This window comes from Psammomys obesus, unplaced genomic scaffold, assembly GCF_907164565.1.
Source record: "Psammomys obesus unplaced genomic scaffold, mPsaObe1.curated_primary_1811, whole genome shotgun sequence".
NCBI lineage: Eukaryota > Metazoa > Chordata > Mammalia > Rodentia > Muridae > Psammomys > Psammomys obesus.
The window spans coordinates 15,667,391-15,688,683 of record NW_026585626.1 but is presented as its reverse complement, the minus strand read 5'-3'; the positions used below and the strand labels follow the sequence as shown (position 1 = coordinate 15,688,683).

The 21,293-nt window shown below is 41.1% G+C and overlaps 1 protein-coding gene across 6 annotated transcripts in view; it reads right to left on the bottom strand.

Moving 5' to 3' along the window:
* The window catches only part of Ascc1 (activating signal cointegrator 1 complex subunit 1), a 92,137-nt gene that overhangs the window by 65,738 nt on the left and 5,106 nt on the right, over nt 1-21,293 (bottom strand). For 5 of the 6 annotated variants that reach the window (XM_055614466.1, XM_055614457.1, XM_055614459.1 and 2 more), the window contains exons 4-5: nt 17,729-17,826; nt 16,503-16,681 (exon numbers count right to left, since the gene is read on the bottom strand). In XM_055614466.1, the coding sequence (XP_055470441.1) occupies nt 16,503-16,681; nt 17,729-17,826 (277 nt within the window). The remainder of the gene's footprint in view (nt 1-16,502; nt 16,682-17,728; nt 17,827-21,293) is intronic. The other variant, XM_055614475.1, reaches the window with a different exon arrangement.

The following is a 21,293-nucleotide window of genomic DNA, read 5'->3' as shown; positions in this document are numbered from 1 at the left end:
GGAAGGAAGGAAGGAAGGAAGGAAGGAAGGAAGGAAGGAAGGAAGGAAGGCAGGCTGCCTCAGGGATGTTGACGGGTAATCATGTCCTACCATAGTGTCAGACTGATTTCCATGATGATAGGGTACTGAGTTCCATGAGACTAGAATTGCTACACAGAGCCTCTGCCCGGAGGCTGTCAGCAGTACCACTGATTTCCTATAATCCCACCGAATTCTGGCTATATCAGTATATCATGCAGAATCTCTGATCATTAAAGATAAATATATTTTATAAAGTAAGAAGAATAAATGCAGCTGGGCCTGGTGGTACAGGCCTGTAATCCCATCCCTCTGGGAGGCAGTGGCATGTAGATCTCTATGAGTTCAAGGCCAGCCTAGTCTACAAAGCAAATCCAGGACAGCCAAGGCTACACAGAAAAGCCAAAACAAACAAAACAAACCCGCCAAAAAGAAAACTAAATGCCAACTAAAACTATACTGAATACTACTTCTCATCTATCAACTGACAGCCCATGTGTAGTACACATGAGCACTTCCACATATTGCTAATAGAAATGAAAAATGTCCTATAATCCCAACACTTAGGAGGCAAAGACTGAAGGATTATGAGTTTAATGTCAGCCAGGCTGCCCTGCCTCAAAAAAAAAAAAAAAAAAAAGAAAAGAAAAGACCCATGGTTATAGACTGAATTGTGTCACCCTATGCCAAAGTGCGCACGCCCAATGGAGAATGGGCCTCGAAGCAGATAAAGTGAACTCATGTCATCAGGTGGTGCTCTAATCTTATGAAGCAGGTATCTTTACACAAAGAAAATTAATAATAACAATAAACAACAAGTATTCCTGTGCCCTGTGAGGACACAAAGAGGAAGTCATCTGCAATCTAGTAACTAGACTAGTGCCCAGAATCTTTTGTCTTCTAGATTCTAGAACTGTAAGGAAATAAAGTTCTCACTGGGTGTGGTGGCACACACCTGTAATCCAGACACTTGGGGAGACAGAGGCAGGTAGGTTTTTGTAAGTTTGAGGCCAGCCTGGTCTACAAAGCGAGTTCAGGACAGCCAGAGCTACAAAGAGAAATGCTGTCTCAAAAACAAACAAAAAGAGAAAAAAAAAAAAAAAAAAGGAAAGAAAAGAAAGTTCTCAGTTCTCAGTCTGTTGTAGTCTGTGATACTAAACTAACAGAGTAATACACACAATGATCCTATCTCTAGAAATGGATACTGAAGCCATATTTCTTCAATATATAAATACTGTGTATGACCTTAAACCATTACTGCAAAATACCTAAGTGTCCAGAATGAAAATTATATATGAACATATTAATAAACAAGGGGTGGTTTTCCAGATGTATTATTAAGTGAAAAGCAACGGACAGAAGAAGTTATATACTTTGCTACCATTTGTGCAAGAAAAATCGAAGATCATTTGCATAGAAGTGCTAGGGATTTAACTCAGTTGGTAAAATGCCTGCCTGCCACAAACAAAGCCCTAGGTCTGAACTCCACCACCATCTGAATCACCATGTGTGGCTGGCCCATGTCCATAATCCCAGTACTCACAGGTAGATGCAGGAGGATCAGGAGTTCAAGGTCATCCTTGACTATTTAGCAAGTTCAAGACCAGTATGGGGCACATAAGACCTTGTCTCAAAAACAACACACACACTCACACAGACACACACACAAACAGCTTTAAAAATAACAGATAAACTAGAGAACAATAGAACTAGTTTCCTACAAGGAATGATGAAGAATAAACAAAAGAAATAATAAGTGTGAACATGTGTACATGATTTCTTTGTTTTTGTTTTTGTTTTGTTCCAGGCTGGCCTGGAACTCAATATGTAGACCAGACTCACTCATCAAGATCTACCTGTCTCTGCCTTCTAAGTGCTAGATTACAGGTATGCACCACCATACCTGGCATGACTCTTTATTAGTTTTGACTTTTGGAAGGATGTTGATGGCATACATATTTAAAAATAAATGAACAAGGATTTAAAAGGAAGGTTAAAAAAAAAAAAAAACAACTAAAACTGGAGAAAACCTAAAGGGCCAGGGGTATAGCTCAGCAGTATAGGGTTCTTAACATGCATAAATGATAGTTTCTATCACAACACATACAGGGGGAGGAAGGGCAGGCTCAAATGAACCTAAACTAACGATTAGATATTTGATTTGGGTGGGTTTGGAGAAAGATTTGCAAACAAACCCTAAATTCTTATTTCTCTTGTCTTCTTATTTGAGACAGGGATTCATGATACACCCCAGGTTGCCTGAGACTATGCAGCCAGCATTCAGTAGTTTGTTGTTATCTATACCCCCACCCTTCCTCTGTCAAGCCCACAAGGATAGAAAATCTACCAGAGGCTGATACCTCTGAAATAGACAATAGAAATCCTTTCCTTATTTTTTTTTAAAAAAAATTATTATTTATTATTTAAATTATCACACTCTGTGTGTATGTACACGTGCACAAATGTTCACGCCACAGCACACATGTGTGAGCATCAGAGGGCAGCTCTTGGGAATCAGTTGTCTCTTTCCACCATGTGGATTCTAAGGATTGAACTCAGTCATCAAGCTCGGTAGCAAGTGCCCTTAACCATGGAGCCATCTCAACTGCCCCCATTACATGGTTTTTGTCAAGTATTTTGTGATAGCAACAGAAAAAACTAACTAACCCAGCTTACCTTACCTGTAAGAGACTACCACTTACCAGTTTGGGTTTACTTGCCAAGGAAACACTGAATACTGCAAAACTAAATGGGTGAAGTACAACAGAACACTAACAAAGCTTAAGGTTATATGACCTCAAGTCTTTAGATTTGAATCATGAGGTGATACTGTCTTTGACTCTACTGGGAATTCATAAGTAACCTTACTGGGAAGTCTTTTAGTAAGTAGAGAAACTCAATTTCACCCTGCTTAGCACTGCCATCTAAATAAATAAATAAATAAATAAATAAATGAATGAATGAATGAATGAATGAATAGCAGCCATATCCCTTACAGAATTGTCTAGATTTAATATAAGATCAAACAATCTTTAAGACAATGGTATAAATCTCTAGGGCCATTGTTTCTGTTTGCTCAGAAGATATACTCCTACCTCAAGCCTGTATACTCCTACCTCATGCCTGTTCGTTGAAACAAATCAAGACCAAGATCAGGTTCTTTACTCCAGGGTTTAATTAAACTGGGCCCTGCTCCAAGCCTGCCATTATTTGGAGCTGGAACTGCTCTGCTCAACTGGGTTGGCTACCCAGGCTGGCGCCTGAAAGTTTTAATGCTATTGACCTTCCACCCAGGAGAGCCAAGCAGGGGGCCAAAATAACAGGGAAGTTCCCAGGCAGTTCTGTCTGGATGAAAATAAGCGTGCTTCTTTCTGGAAAATTCACATCTCTAAGGCGGTCTCTTCACATGTTAAGTAGGGTCTCACAAAACAAACGTACAGCACCCTTCATCAGAGAACTGTGTTTAAGCCTGAACCAGAGTTCAGAGGCCCCAGTGGTAGGTAGGCACAAGGTGCGCCATGTAGCCTAACCACATCATCATCTCAGGATTCCATCCTAGCAACTGAACGTAAGGTCTCTCACATGCTAGACCAGCGTTCAACCACTGAACTACATCCCAGCCCTTCTTTATTCTGAAACAGAATCTTGCTAAGTTACTCAGGCTGCCTTTTTACCCCACAGATAGCCCAGTTGGGCCCTGTACCTGCCATCCTCCTGCCTCAGCACCCCAAGCAGCTCAGATGACAGGTGTGTGGGTGGCCTCACAAGCCCAGGCCCATCTCAGGAAATGCTGGCATGTATCTCTAACACAGGCAAGCTTTGGGGAAAGGTCCACAAAGAGTACAATGGGTTAGCCCACCATTCTTTCTACTTCTTAACACTCAGTGTACAAGCCAGGCAGATGGGACCTCGCATAGGTTCATCTGCCTGAGTGCCTGTGAACAGAAAGGAAGCCTCTCTTCAGACTCAAGCTGCAAGGCCGTGCTCATTACACGGTTCCTAAGAAACAAACTCTGAAGGCTCTGACCATTGTGCTCTGTATAAACAGTAGATGCTGACTACCAGGGACAAGGTCCAGGAGTTACAACAACTTTCACCTTAGTCTGGAATGCAGTCTCAGGTTCCAATTACATTCAGTTAACAGCCCACTGTTGCTAAGCAAGTCTTTTCACTTTTCTCAGCTTCCGTTTCCTCTTCTATGAAGAGAGGTCTCCTACCTTACCTCTAAGTCAAAGGTCCTATAAATTATTTCACTCAAAGCCCATAATAAGGACCTGCTAAGAAAACAGGAGTTTGTGAAGGCCTCCCCAATTCACTTCCTGATATCCTAAGTAAACAAGAAGGAAATAAAACATGAAGGCCTGACCTTCTGTTCCCTATATTTTATTATGGCAAAATCCCATAATAGCATTTCAGGGCAAATGATATCAACCTCATTAGCATATGAAGTTATTTAAATAAGGCAGAGTGGTGAGAGTGTTTGGCTTTGCAATCAGACACTCCTAGGTGTAAGTTCTAACTCGACAGTGCTTTGTCACTAAGCTGCTCTGAAATTCAGCTCATCATCTGTAAAACAGACATCTCTGTGTCAGGTCCATTCTGGAGATTAAATGAAATTTATACGAAGTCTCTGGTACACAGAAGCATGGCCTCCTCCTGGATTTTACATGACTAGGCAGCAGTACACAAACCATCTCTCCACTCCCTGTTCCAACAGCCCTGGAAACTAAATTTGGTTCTGCTGAGTCATTTCCATTATTCTTTTAAAATGTTCAGAAAAACTGACTTTCATCTGAGAGCCTCTAAGTGTTATTAATGAAATACCTTAAGTTGTATAATTCTTCTGGCTTATAAAGTCTCTCTATTCAGACACAATGAGAAAGTATAGTGGTTCTTAGTAAGAAAGAGCAGTGAAGACTTGGCCTTCATACACCAGAGAAGGCACTGTTTAGATTCTCACCTACTAAAGAGAAGAGCCTCTCCCTCCTAGGGAGGAAGCACTTCGCTTCTGTGAAAGCCATGACAACAAGCTTATGTTCCTCAAAACTTAAGCGTGCCTCCAAAAGACCCTTCAGGGCATTAGAGAGCAACACTTCCAGAATGACATGGATTCTCAAAGGCAAACCCTGATGACCACAGTGCCAGTGCAACCAAACAGGCTTCTGCTCTGATTTTCCCGCCCCCATACTCCCTTTAGCAGAGCTAGGGATGGAACCCTTGTCAACACTAGGCAAGCACTCTACCACTGAACTACACCCCCAGCCCCTCAGCAGCCACCTGACACCACCCTTCCCCTTATTTCAATTATTGCAAGTCCTGTTTGATGTAGTAAAGTTTAATAGCACGACCAGCTGACACTCAAGCGGCACTATCTCCATGCCATGGTCTACTCTAAAATTCTATGTGTCCTTCTACGTGGCCTTAGCAAGCCTTCTCTGAGCCTTACAGAGCTTCTCCTCTTGGTGCTCACTGCACTGCTCTAATAGCTCTCCCATGCCACCCCACATTCAGATGTAGAATCTTTAAGGAAAAAGTCTTATACTAAATTTATACTAAATCTCTATTAGTATAAAGATTTACTATGTTGTTATGCCTACGCAGCATGTGGTAGGTGCTTAATAAAGTATATGAACTGAAAAACAACTTGTTCATAACTACTGCCCTCCATCCAAATAGTGTAATATGTGAGTGCTGCAGTGCCTCTCTTCTTACTTTCCCAACCAACATCAGAACTGAAGGGGTTTATGACTCTTCTTACAAGTGGACTATCTTCATTCTAATCATTTCTACTAATTTTCCAACTTCCCTAATATATAAAAAATTCAAAATTATATGTTAAAGTTTTATATATAGTTTTCTTCTTTAATGAATAATCCTACAAGAAAAAAAATAATCCTTCTGTGGGGAATAGTAAAAGAACCCAGACCCAAGAGCCATTTCAGCCCAATGTCAGCTTCACACAATATAAAAATCATGTCTCTGCAACTACAACAATTCAAGTTCTCTAGGCAGCCTAAAAAACCCTGGTTGCTGCAGACAGATCTATAAGCCTTCAGAATGCTCTACCACACAGAGTTTTTAATCAGTGTTTTTCATTACTGATGTGCTTTCCACCAGGCTATGCTGTAAGATCAAGTGGAATTATAGTGGCATTACTAGCTATAGATGATTAGAGATACACAGGGTTGTAATCTGTAGACAGTAAGACATTTATGAACATAACGTGAGCAAGAAAGACTGAAAAAATAAGGTGCCATTTACCTGCAGATCATATAGATGAAAACTGCCTTATCGATGTCTGTGAGCAGCTGAGTCCCCCATTAAATACTTGGGTTTAGGAGCTGAAGCACAGGGATGGTGGCAATAATGTCTATAGCCAAGTAACATTTCTTATATAACTGATGAGTGCAAAGGAAGGTAATTTCAGGAAACACTTTGCTAAAGTAAATTTCATTTCCTTGGAGAGTGAAGGGTAAGGTCAAAGACAAGCATGCTATCAAACAAAGAGACAGAAGAGCCACTTATTTTAAAGGAAGAAGCTGAAGGACAAGTGATAAAGGATCAGGATGGGGCTTCTGAAGCCCAGCATGGTGGCACACCTATAATCCCAAAACCACAAGAGAGGCAGTGACAGAAGGATCACAACTTCATGATTGTCCCCAGGTGTACATCAAGTTAAAGACCAGACTGAGCTACAAAGACCCTTAGAGTATGAATATATTTGGTAAGAGATCCCCTACTGGGATAATTACGGTAAAAATAAAGTCATATGGATGGGCTCTAACCTAATGTCTGGAGTCCATGTAAGAGATTAGGAAACAGAAACACACACAGGGAAGTCCATACCAGAAAAAAATGGTCATTTGCAAACCAAGGAGATTGGTTCTAAAGAAACCAATCCCAGTAACTGACTTAAGATTTCTAGGCTCCAGAATTTCAAGGCAATGAATTGGTGTGTATAAGCCCTCCAGGCATTGGTGCTTCGTTACCACAGCCCTCCATACTAATCTACAAATGTGAGCTTGACAATGTCAACAAACAAAAAACCAATTAGAGGGATAGTGAGTGATAGTATAGTGATAGTAATAGTGATAGGTAAAAGCTGAAACAAGCACAAAAAGAAAACCGCCATTTTTTAAAAGGCTATTTACAATACCATCATAGACAAGGAAAATTAAGGATAATTTTAACAAAAGTAGAAAAAGTAATGCCAGGCATGGTAATTCACACCTGCAACTAAGCACTTAGGAGGCTGTAATAGGAGGATCACTTCAAATTTAAGGCCAGCCTGGGTTATATAGTGAGCAGGCCAGCCTGGGCTATAAACAAGACCCTATCTCAAAAAGCAAGAAAGAAAGGAAGAAACAGAGGGATTTCACTTTCTTTTGCTTTATTATTTAACTTTTTATTGCTTTTTTGTGAACTTCCCATCATGTACCCCAATCTCCCTTCTCTCCTTATCCCTTCAAACCTGTCCTCTATCCTTGCAACCCCCCCCAAAAAAAAAGAAAAAAAAATCTTGTTGTGGAAGGATATCCCACAGTATACCCTTTTGTCCACACTTCTTTGTTTGCAAATGTTCATTGCAATGAGTCATTGGGTTGATTCAAGGCCTCGGCTTCTGCTACACTATCAATAATACTGGATCCTCACTGGGACTCCTCCCAGATATCCTGTTGTTGCCTTGTATCATAGAGATCCTGCTTTGGATCTGTAGAACAGTCCCTTCCACATACTCCAGTAATTCATAGATGGGGTAAACATTGGGGTGGGCCTCGGTGGTAGCTGAGTTGGTCAGCCCACCAGTTCTCTAGCACCTACACCACCAAACTGAGCTTCCAGCACTGCCCTGGCTAGGTCATCCAATGCCATGCATGGCCAAGAAGAGACAGAGCCAGCTCCTGCTGCCCCACGTCCCTGCTCTCAGAGCAGTTCACCTGCCCCACGCTAGCAGAGTCAGCTCTACTGGCTGCTCAGGTAAGCTGCAGCACTCTCCCCAGTGCTGCAGCTGACAAGGTGTTGGGCCAGCTCCCACTCTCACTCCTTTGGGGTTGGCTCACCCTGGTCCCCATCACCAGGTCCAGTGAGGGTCCGCTCTCTCAAGTGCTGCATCTGATGAAGGGCAGGGCCAGCTCTCCCATTTGCCACAGGTGATGAGAGGCAAGGTGGAGGAGGGCATCTCCCCCTCACCCATGCTGCCACACAGCAGACCAGTTGTGGGGCCAGCTTTCCCATGCTCCTGCCATCAGGTTTCCTTTGTTTTAAATAAAGGAATGCTGATACCACCCCTCCACATGAACCAGGTTGGCTTTAAACTCAGAGAACCCCTGTCCCTGCTTCCCTACTGCTGGGATTAAAGGCCTGGTTACCACACTGCTGATTTCATCCCTACCTCTTTTAATGATCTCTATCAGAGATCTCAGATGAACTTAAGAGAAACCAAAATAAAACCACAGGTCACCTCAGTGAACAGACAGATACACAGTCCTCAGGCTTCCAGAGGAGAAGTCACCTGACCTGGGATCTCACTAGATTGACCCTAGAAAATACCTGAGGGCTTTTAAAACCACTGGCCTGTCATTCTAACACCAGAATGAAGCTCACTAGAAAACCTCTCCCACATAACAGAGATAATGGCCCCTCACTTATTTCCTCCTTTTTGCTGTGCTCTTCCCCTGCTGCTCCCAGGAAATGGTTTAAAAACAGGAAGGAAGCTATATCAGTATGAAGTCTCCATGAAAGCGGTTCAGGTTGATTAAGGCTAGCATTAGATTCAAAGCAGACAATCTCATTCTAGATGAACTAAAGCAATCTTTCCAGCATTTGCTCCCTATCAGCCTAATCCAGTGGCCAAAAGAAAAGAAGGTAAAAAAGTGTGTACACACCTCCAGAGACAGACTAGTCACAATGCATGTCCCATGTGAGGCAGTCACAGCACTGCAAACAACTAACAATGAGCTTCATTTACACGGAAGAGAATTTCAAAATTGACCAACATCTCTGCCAGCAAAAACTGACAGGCCTACATGATGCTGTGACACTTATGTTTCTATTGCTTCTCTTCTGTCTTGTGCTGCTGAGCCAGGCTCCTGTTCTGCCTCTCAACCACATCCCTCACCCCAGTGCATGTGAACCTCTAGGCCACCTTCCATTCCCATGCAAAGTGAAATAACCTTGCTTCAGGATGTTAAATGAAAACTGTTCTAATGCACATATGAGCATCTGACATGTACATACAACCTTGTTTAAGCACTAAAAGCCAAATTCATCATTTACGATTGGCTTAAGATTCTCTATGAAGCCCAGGCTGTCCCTCAGGTAGGCACATACCTTTGGATCCCAGCACTTAGGAAGCAGGAGACAGGCAGGTAAATCTCTCTGAGTTCAAGGACAGTGTGGTCTACATAATTAATTCCAGGACAGCCAGAATGACACAGAGACTCTATTTTAAGAAATATAAAAAATTTAAAAAAAGACCTTAGAAAAAAATTATATCAAAAAAAGTATCCACTGTCACTGCTACAACTATCAAAGCTAGCTTCATCTAATCTCTTTTTGTTTTGTTTTCCAAGAGCATCTCATATTTCCCAGGCTGGATTATATTCACAGGGTATGTGAGGATAACCAGGGCCCCTACATCCTAATGCTAGGATTACACACATATTCTACCATACCCTGTTTATTCATTGAACCCAAGGCTTCCATCATACTAGGTAAGCACTTTACCAACTGAGTTATATCCCAAGCCCATCTAATCTTAACACTCTAAGGGATACATTTTAAACTAGCCAATAGTAAATATAGAAGTATAGCTAACACTTCTCAAATATTTAGTATGGATCAAGCACCATGCTGAGTACTTTAACTCATTTAATTCTTCCTACAATGTTCCCAACCAGGTCATAAGATAAGTTCATGTGCTCAACTGTACATGAGTAAGGACTCCAGAATCAGATCTCAATCTTTCTGAAAACTACAGACATTAACCATTATTGTATTTTAATCCCACGTTTCATTACTCTCTTCATTACAGAATTAGGAAAGCATATCACGGAGATTCATATACAAAAGGCAGGGAGCTGGAGAGATAGCTCAATGGTTAGAAGCACTGGCTGCTCTGTTTGGTTCCCAGCACCCACATGATGGCTAAGAACCATCTTTAATACCAGTTCTAGGGTATCTGTCGCCCTCTTCTGGCTTCCATAGGCACTTCATGAACATGGTACACAGATAAGAATATAAAATAAATTTAAATATGTGTTAAAAATTAAACAAATTTTCTTTTTCTGCCATCTTGGTGCCTGTCGAAGCCTGCTGGGTACAGAACTTCTAAAAAGCAAATATGTCTGGAAGGCTGTACAGCAAGGCCATTTTTGCTGACTACAAGCAAGGTCTCTTGAACTAAAGAGAGCACAGAGCTCTTCTTTAAGATTGAAGGCGTTTATGCCTGAAGTGAAACTGAATGCTACTTAGGCAAGTGATGCACTTATATGTATAAAGCAAAAAACAATACAGTAACTCCTAGAGGCAAACCAAATAAAACCAGAGTGATCTGGGGAAAAGTAACTTTTCCCCATGGGAACAGTGGCATGATTCATGCCAAATTCTGAAGCAACCTTCCAACAAAGGCCATTGGACACAGAACCTGTATGCTGCCATACACTTCCTAGACTTAAGCTAATGAAAAGTAAATAAATAAAAGTGGGAAAAAATTAAATAGATAACTACCAGGCAGTGGTGGTATACACCTTTAATCCCAGCACAAGGGAAGCAGAAAAAGGTAGCTCTGTGTGAGGCCAACCTGATCTACAAAGAGAGTTCCAGACAGCCAGGGCTACACAAAGAAACCCTGTCTTGAAAAACAAGCAAAAACCTAACCTGCCTTTATTTAGGGGATAGAGGTTGGCAACAAAAATGGAAATCTGAACCTTGCACAGACAAGGCAAGCACTTTTACCTAGAGCCACAGCCCTGCTTCAACTGTATCCAAAAATAATTGAACTAAATGTCTAAAATAAAAAGCAAAACAAACAAAACCATATACAATCTGAAAGAAAGCATAAGTGAAGTTCATTTTATAGCAATGCAAAAAGTTATCAAAAAATTTTGATACCAAAAAGTCTACAACACAAAAAATTTATAAACTAGACCATCAAAAGACAACATTTTTATTCCAAAAATAACACTGGCAAGAGAGTAAAAAGACAAACTACATAGTGGAAGAAAATATTTGTAAACAATATATTCTTGAAAAAACTAATATCCAGGATAAAAAAAAGAAGGTGCATGTGGGTGTGGACATGCAAGTGTTCAAGCATATTGTGTGTGTATGTATGTGTTTCTCAACTAAAAAGATAACTTTCTTTAAGACAGAGTCTCACTATAAAGTCCTGGCTAGCCTGGAACTTGCTATATAAACCAGGTTGGCCTCGAACCCACAAAGATGCACCTGTCTTTGCCTCTGACTGCTGAGATTAAAGGTGTATGTTACTACACCCAGCAAACAACCTATTTTTAAAGATTTTTTTTAAGTATTTTACATGCGCCTGGGTTTGTATATGTGTAGCACAAGTATGCAGAAGCCCTCAGAGGTCAGACTTGGTGTCAGATCCCATCGACTAGCGCTACAGATGGAAGTAACCCACCATGTGAGTGTAGGGAACTAAACCCACTTTCTCTGCAAGAGCTGTAAATGCTTTTAACTTCTGAGTCATCTCTCTAGCCCTAAAAACAACCAATTTGAGATGGGCAAAAACATGAAAAGGTAACTCACCAAAGAAAATATAACAGTGAGTGAAAACAAAAGTTGAACATCAGTAATCATTAGGAAAATGGAAATTAAAACTGTATTAAGATGCCACTCCATAACTATTAAAACGGCTAAAATAAAAAAAGTGACAGCAGGGTTGGGTATATAGCTCAGTGGTAGAGTGCTTGCCTAGCATGTGTGGTGTCCTAAGTTCAATTCCCAGCATCGTAAGACAAGAAAACAGTGGCAATACAAATGCTGACACAGAGATAGAACAACTGGAATTATCGTATGTGCCACCTGGGATTGCAGAGCAGCACAAACACCCTAAAAACTGCTTGGTAACTTTTCAATTAAAAATAATTACTGAAAGACAGAGAGAGAGAGAGTGTGTGGCGGGGGGAGGGGAGTGTGTGTATGTGTGTGCGTGTGTGTATGGTAGGTGGGTGGGTGTGAGTGAGGGGGCAGGTAAAAGGTGTGTACACATGCCACAGCACTCATGTAGAGGTCAGAAGACAACTTCGTGAACTCAGTTTTCTCCTCCTGGCTTACATGGGTTCCAGAAACCAAACTGAGGATGCCAGGCTTTGACAACAAATGCTTTTACCCACTGAGCTGTCTCTCCAGTTCTGGTAGTATTTTATAAAATTAAACATATGCCTACAACACATACTAGCAATCCCACTCCTGTGAATTTAATGTAAGAAAATGAAATTTTATGTCTATGTAAAAACCTCTGCACAATTGTTCACAGCAATTTTATTCATAATTGCCAGAAATCAGAAAAGTCCTAATGGTGTTCCATAACAAATGGATGAGTAAGCAAAACTGTAGTGCATCCATTAAGTGGAACCTAGCTCTGAGGAATGAGGAGCGAACTGCTGATATACAGCATGGATGAAGCTCGAGCATTGCCCTAAGTGAAAGAGGCCTGTGTCAGCCTATCAGCATGACTCCATGAAGACAACATTCTCAGGAAGACAAAAATTAATGGGAAACCCAGCTCTGAAGGAACTGCCTGTGGCCATGATCCTGCTCTAGATTTGAACAGTGTGACAGTCACAGAAATCTATGCAGCTGTTAGAATCCATACAAATGTACACCCCAGAGTTAATTTCACTGTAAGATAATTCTTAATATATTATTTTTTTAAACTTCAAACTCTTAAGACCATCCACATTTAAAAAAAGAAAACAAAAACAAAAAAACTCCCAAGGTTCAGAAAACAAACAAACAAACAAACAAAAAAAAAAAGCAGAGGAGAAAAATTTGAATGACCAAAGGTCCAGGGGCTGGAAAAATGGCTCAGCAATTAAGAGCATTGGCTGTTCTCAGAGGACTCAGGTTCAATTCCCATCACCCATATGGTGGCTCACAGTGTCCAATAACTCCAGTTCCAGGGGACCCTTTCCCCTCTTCTGGCCTCCACAGGCACTGCACTGTATACATGCAATTTTTAAAAGGTAATAAATCTTTAAAAAGAAAAGAGAAAGGTCCAGAGGCAAACAGCATTTCTGTACATAAATATCTAATGCACTCATTAGCTCACAGTAGCTGTGGCTGCTTGCACAGGAGAAGAGCAGGGAACATTCCAGCAGGGAAAGAGTGGAGGAGCTCCCTGCAAAGGCTGCCAGAGAGGAAGAGTCAGTTTTCTTTAGGAGTATGGTCCCCTCTTGGGGGGGAGGGGGGGTCAGCCACGTGGAGAAGAGAGGACAACTTGTGCAAGTCAGTTGTCTCCTTCTGCCATGTAACCCCAGCATTTGAGCTGGAGTTTGTCAGGCTGGACTCAAACACCTTTCCCCACCATCTCCCTCTCCAGCCTCTGGGAGATGTTTCAGCAAACTTGTTTGAGAAGATTAATGCTATCTGAGTTAAGTTACACCATCTGGTGTACAGAACAGATCTGGTATCTTTATAATCTTTATAGCTGTGCTTATACCTTAGCTTGAAACAGCTGTTTAAACCATGACCTAAATGCAGAACCTCCAAGTGCTGAAAAGACAAGTAACTTGAAAATACTACAATCTAACAAAAATCTTCCCTGCACAGCATCCACTCTATGATGTGTACTACTGGGTTTCCTTTGAAACACACTTTGTAATGAAGAGTCTAGAAATAAAACTTGTGCCTCATTCATCCTTTAATAAGACAAAAATAATAAACAGAAGAAGAAGAACATCTAGTATTGACAAAACTGGAGGAAGAAGTCTAAAGAAAATTCTTTGGAGGACATAAATTTCTTGAAGACAATTTAGATAAATACATGAAAATGACTCAAGCACATACTCCATTTCCAATTAAGAAAGAAACAAATTAAGACAGCATAATTACAGTAATGAAAAACAGAAAATGATTATGTTAAATCGAATACCAAATAGCATTCAAAAACTAAGTTATCTAATACAAGTATGATGTCACATCCTGTCATCTCAGCTATACAAGAGGCTAAAGAAGGAGGACTGCTTGAACCCAAGAGTTCCAGCCTAGGCAATACAGCAAAAGCCCCTATCTCAAAAAAAAAAGTAGGGAGAAGTGTTGGAGGAATTGGGGGAGGGGAGGAAGAGCCCTGGCATAGGCCCAGTACTCAAGAGGCAGAGGCAGATCTGTGAGATCAAGGCCAGCCTGCTTTACAAAGAGAGTCCAGTTCAGCCAAGGCTACAATATATGCTGGGATAAGGTGGCACAGAAATTTTTGTGGGAATGGCCAACCAATGACAGGTCCAGCCTGAGACCCATGCCAAGAGGGAGAGACATTGCTTGTGGAAGAAGAAGGAAGAATTATAAACCTAAACAGTGACTCAAGAAAACCAAAACCCAAGGACACCACAAGAAAACCCACAGAATTAACCAACCTGTGCTCATAGGGGCCTCAGAGCCTGAACTGACAACCAGGGAGCCTGCATAGAACCGACCGAGGCTCTCTGTATTTTTGTTACAGTTGTGTAGCTTGGTCTTCTTGTGGACTCCTAACAATGAGAACAGGGGCTGTCTCTGACTCTTGTGCCTACTTTAATTAATAGGCCTTTCCTCCTACTGGGTTGCCTCATCCAACTTCAATATGAGGGGAGGTATCTAGTCTTACTACAACTTGATATTCCATGGTTGACTGATATCTATGGAAGGTCTGCCATTTTCTGAAAAGAAATGGAAGAGTGGATGAGGAGGCAGAGGGAAAGTGAGGGGAAGAGGCTGTGGGGAAAGGAAGGACAGAAAACTGCTGTTGGGATAGAAGAAAGAAAAGAGAGAGAGAGAGAGAGAGAGCAATAAAGGGAGGGAAAGAAGTCATTTCAAATATGTTATCTTACTTTAGTCATGACTATTGTAATTTCATATTTGATCTCCAAAGAACAGCTGAGAGATTGAGGGATTTGTCCCACACAATATTCATGATAGAATGCTGTTTCAAACGAAGCACAATATAAAATCATACATAGCCATCCTGGTCTGGTTTTTGTTTGTTTTTTGGACTGGGTCTCACTAAGCACCTCAGGCTAGCCTCAAACTCAAGCTCCTCCTTCTTTCGGTATCATGAGTGCTGGGGTTACAGCATGTGCTACACATGTGGTGGGAAAGCAACTACAGGGTCTGTAGCTGCTTCATGACTTTATTTGATTTGCTTCCTAATTTTTGTTGTTGTCGTTTCTGTTTTTTAAAAAGTCTATTTATCCCAGACTGATCCCAAACTACAGAGTCTCTTGTCTTGCCTTGAAATGCCTCGATTAAAGGTGTGTACTACCATGCTGAGCTAAAGTCTGTTTATCTGTTATCCTAGTCACAAGAATTTCACTGCTATGTAACCATTCTAATGATTGATTTATTTTATCTAAGTGTATAAGTGTGTGTGCCCTGCATGAGTACCTGGTTCCCACAGAGGCCAGAAGAGGACATTGCATCCCCTAGACTGGAGTTATAGACAGTTCTGAACTGCCATGTAGGTATTAGAAACTGAACCCAAGTCCTCTAGAAGTCAGTGCTCAAAACAGTGAGCCATCTCTCCAGCCCTAGAGTTCTATACACAAGTTTATCTTTATCATGGTTCTAACCCCAAATGAGCCACAACTGCCTGCATGAAGATAGAAGATCAGCAGATAATGGTACTTTCTTCATCCTCCCATTGAAAATGCATGGCATCAAATACTGTACATGTAGAAATGGCCTTTTATGCCAGGCATGGTGGTACAAATCTGTAATTCCAGTTCTTGGGAGGTGCTGGCAGGAGGAGCCAGAGTTCAAAATAATCCTCAGCTATAAAGCAACTCCAGTGCCAGAAGATCAATGTTCTCTTCTGATCTCTTCAGACAACAGGCAACAAACATATGGCACACAGATATACACGTGTAGGCAAAACTCACAAATGCATAAAATAAAAATAACTGAAAATTAAAAAGAATAGAGAGGACCAAGGAGATGGTTCAGTAGGTAAAATGCTCACTGCACAAGTAAGGGGACCAGATTTCAGATTCCCAGGCCCCACATAAAAGCCAGGTGCTATGGCATACATCTCTATCTTTAGCATGGGAAGGACGCTACGGTAGGGGGCCAGAGACAGGAGGACCCCAGGGCTAACATCAACCTGTGGCCTCTACATGGGTGGTTGTACCCCACACACATTAACAAAGAAATGTTCCATATCATATATAAAAACATATGGGCATATATGTCTATATTCCTATTTGAATTATGAACCATTTCTTACTTTAAAAAAAAAAAAAGTTTTGATTTTGTTTTCTGCTTACCTTGGAACACGTCTCCAGCACTTCCTCCTGGAACTTCAGAAATCTTTCCTGAACTTCTACTTCATTGAGGAAAAAGGAAAGGAAGTGAGTGAAGGGCTGCCTCCTCCTGAACGTGTGCAGAAGGACATCAATCCGAGTTCGGGCTGAAACCACACCATTTCGATGCTGGCCAGTGATTACTGCAAGCAAGAGGGGAAAAAAAAAACAACAGATTCAAGAGTCCACAAATGCTAGACAGGCAGACACCATCCGATATTGTAACTCTAGGGGACTAAAAGGACTCTGAGCACGAGAATGAAGCTAGGGGGAGGGACAGGGACAGCAGCCCCAAAGCAAAGAAAGCTGCTAGTGAGTTTAATAGAAGCAATGACCTTGAAAATAATGTATCTGGGGCTAGGAAGGTGGCTTGGCCCATAAAGTGCTGGCAGCACAAGCACTAAGACCTGAGTTTGGATCCCCAGAATCTACATAAAACCTGAGTGTGGAGAGCACATCTGTAACTCCAGTGCAGGGGATGGAGATAGGGAAGGAGAGGTGGAGTGAAGACAGAGGGGTCCTGGGGGCTTGCTGGCCAGCTAGGCTAGACAATTCAGCAAGTTCCAGTTTCAGTGAGAGAACAAAATTAACAAATAGATAAATAAGATGGAGAGCAACTGAGGAAGAAAAACACCTGATAACCTCTGGCTTCCACACACACAGATGTGCAGATGCATACATACCCACAGGAACACGTGCACAACACACACACACTCTCACACACAGAGCCTTTAACAGACATACTCTCACACACAAAGAACCTTTAACAAACACTCACTCACACAAATACTTAAGTATCTTAGACACAAGTGGTAGCAAATGCCTCCAATCTTTTCGCACTTGCGAAATGGAGACAAAAAGATCAAGAGTTGAAGGCCAGCCTCATTTACATAGTAAAATTTAAGGCCAGCCTGGGCTATATGACACACTATCTAAAAAAAGGGGTGGAGGTTGGAAGTAAGAAGTGAGTTGGTTCAATAGATAAAGGCACTTCAAACCTGACAACCTGCGATAAATACCCAGAACATACATACTGGAAAGAGAGAACCAACTCCTGTAGATTGTCCTCTGACCTCCATGTTACAGTACTATGACCCACACATAGACACAGACACACACACACAAAATAAATGTAAAAGGTTGGGTATGTTTCTGTACATCTATAAAACATAAAGAGAAGTAAGTCTCACCAATCTCTCCTTCTTGTCCAGGTTTAGGAATGCTAATAGATGTTTTAGTCTCCACCTCTATTTTCTTCTTGGTATCCCCTCTCTTTCCAACTATGTGCCTATAATTTTAAAAAACACACACACACACACATATATATATATATATATATATATATATATATATATATATATACATACATGTTTTAAGTTCCATGTGGCCAGAGATATTCCCAATTAGGACAACATTTCAGTAGATGTTCAATATAAATAGAGAAATACAAGTCACTAAGCTTTATAGAACATGCTTTCCTCACTCACAGGAAAAATGATGCCATCATTGATTCAACGTGCAAACAGAATTTCCCATGCCTGGCACCTGTCTACTTCTCAAATCAGATTCAAAATCTGGGTCTGCAGTGCAACCAGAGAAAGCAGACACAGTCTCAAATAGTGCTTTCAGCTACCAATGGATCTACAGTTTGAAGCAGAAGTTTGCTTACTTTGGAGAAAAAAAATAACTATAAGTTAATTTTATAAGCTAAAATTAACTATAAGTTAATCAAGGGACTAACCTTGATTGTTCTGTTGGGGGTTGTTCTGATGCTATCCCTCAAGATCTGGTTAAAACTATCCTTGTTGTGTAAACCTGCCTATGTCATTATATCTGATTGGTTGATTAAACTACCTTTACCTGGGCAGGGGATAATGGGATAGGCGTGGCTAGGGTTCCTGGGCTTCAGGTTCAAGAGAATCTCGGGAAACAGACTGGAAGAGAGGAAGAAGGACGACGCCAGGATGGATTAGCATGAAGAAACCATGTGGAAGCTACCTATAATGGCATAAAACAGCCCAGATGTAGAATACAAGCAAGTCAAATGTGATTATGGATGGAAGGTAGACCAAATGAGGAGGATTGAGGTGGATGGCATTGGATTGGGGCTGGGAGACAGATAATAAGGTAGGTAAACAGCATAGGTAGGAGTATCTGCTAGTCCAGGATAAATAAGGCAATTATAAAATCTAACAGGTGTCTAGGAACAGTGCCTCATTATTTGTGATTGCAGGTTAAATAATACCACCATAATAATCTCAGGATTAATAATAAACAATATGTAACCCAACAGCTCACTTATTTTTTATTTATTACAACATTGTTTAAATCAGGGTGTCCTAGTTACTGTTCTATTGCTATGAAGATTCTATGACTAAGGCAACTTATACACGAAAGCATTGAATTGAGGGTTTGCTCAAAGTTTCAGAGGGTTAGTCCATGACCACCATGGTGTAGAGCATGGCAGCGGGCAAGCAGGCATGGCACTGTCAGCAGTAGCTGATGGCTCACATCTTATCTACAACTATGAGGTAAAGAGTAAGTGAGACTGGGCCCAGTGTGGGCTTTTGATACCTCAAAGCCCACCCTGAGTGACTATACTCCTTGAACAAGGCCATACCTCCTAATCTTTCCTAAACAATCCACCAACTGTGAACCAAACTTTCAAATATATAAGCCTATGGAGACCATTCTCTGTCAATCACAAAGGGTAAAGAGCTTAGAAAAGAGGTCAGGAGTTACCATTCAGATGGTTTATAATGTACAAAAAGAGCCATGTTTGCTAATCTGGATTCAGTATTTAGGAGGCTGAGGAAGGAAGATCAGTAAGTTCATGACTATTCTAGAATACAGGGAGAGAGGGGGAAAAAGCTTGTTTCAAAAACAGGAAGAAGAAAAAGGGTACCATAAGCAAGCATGTGACCCTCAAATTAAGCACAGCACATATTAATGTTTTGTCTGGGAGATTTCACTACAGATATAATATATTATAATATTATATTAATACTACACACATTGTTACTGTATTTGTATGTGTGCAGGTTCTAAAATACTAAAAATCTGATGACTCACAGCAATCAGAGTGGAGCCAACTTTTGACCTCCCCCTGAAGAATGGACAAACTAATACAACTCCCACCCTTCCCTCCCAGCTTTCACCTACCCCATTTCAGCCATTCACTACCAATTCCTTGTCTGGGCCTCAAGTATAAATAATACTAACAATCAAGGTTATCTTTTGGAACTTACAGTATTAGAAGTACTAATTGGATGAGTCTACTGGATGCTAGGAGAGTTTCTGAATCTATAAAGCACTAAGAAACCATCACAGGATGATAAAGCTAATAGAAAGACCCCTTGTCATCAACATTATTTCAACTTCTATTATTTCAATTACACACCCAATACCACAGCTGACAGTGTCTGAAAATATTATTTTACAGAAGTGTTCAGGAACTGAACCTAAGACCTCACTTATACTGTACTCCTGGAGCATGCCTGTAGTCCTCAGTCAACTGCCTTTACATGGAATAACAAAGCCACTGATATCTACTGTAGTAGGCCAGTTTTTTCCAATAATGAGATGTTCAGCTGGGGACACAGCTCAGTGATAGAGCACTTATCCAGCAATGTGGAAAGAGGCCCTGGGTTTCATCCCAAGCACTGCAAAACCTTGACCCAAATAAGCCCACAGAAATGAAATAGGGAATCTCCCAGCACGCATGAAATCTCAGCAGACGGGAAACTGAAGCAGGTACACTACATGTTCCAGCCCAGTCTGGGCTATTTGGAGCCCCTACTGGAAGGGGAAGGGAATAGAGAAAGGAAAGAAAAGGGTTGGGGCTTAGGGGTCTTCTCCGTAAATATTATCTATTAATTAGGGTTTAGTAGGACCAATATGTAATCTAACATCCATATGTTCATCAGGAATACAAGAACTTAGGAGTCCACAGAATGCAAAAGGTCCTCATCAGAATCAGACATCTAAGAAATTCTGACACACTTTAGCAGTATCACTTATAAACATTAAGATGAATTACACTCTTTTCTTTTTTTTTTTTTTTCCAGAAAGCTGAGTCATGTCATTTTAAAATCACGTCTCCTAGGAGAAAATGTCAGCCTTTTCTAGGAAGAAGGTGAACTGTCAGGGTTCGCTTTGGTTTCCCTTTTGGCTACATTCAAGGAGAGTTATTATCCACAATAGGTATTTCAGAATGTTCCCAAGGATGATAAAAAGGAACTACTAGGGTTCAAATGTATTTGAGTATATATTTGTAGCAATCCCACCCAGGGCAGACCTAACTCATCTGGTATAACAGAAAAACAGCAAGGAATGATGTACTTTTTAGACCAGCTGACCTTCCCAGGCAAGCCCAAAAGCTCAGCTGCTGATAGCATTCTACTGTGTGAGGAACAGCTTGAGAGAACATGCGCACAAGCATATGCTGACGTGACAGCAAAGTTCATAAGCAATTCAAAATGATGATCCTCGAAAAAAGATAACAGTCTTGATAAGCACTAAGAATTAATGGAATAGATACATCCCTGCCTTTGAGAAGCTTCCCACAGGGGACATCAAGCAGCACATAGGTAAATACAAACACAGACAATGATAAATGCTGCAAACCACAATTAGGGGCATTATATCCACATACAGTAAGATAATCAGTGATTGGCAGGGATGACCAGGAGAAAAACAAGCTTCTCTAGAAAGGAGAATTTAGCCAGGTAAGAAAAAAGACTGAAGCAAAAGGCA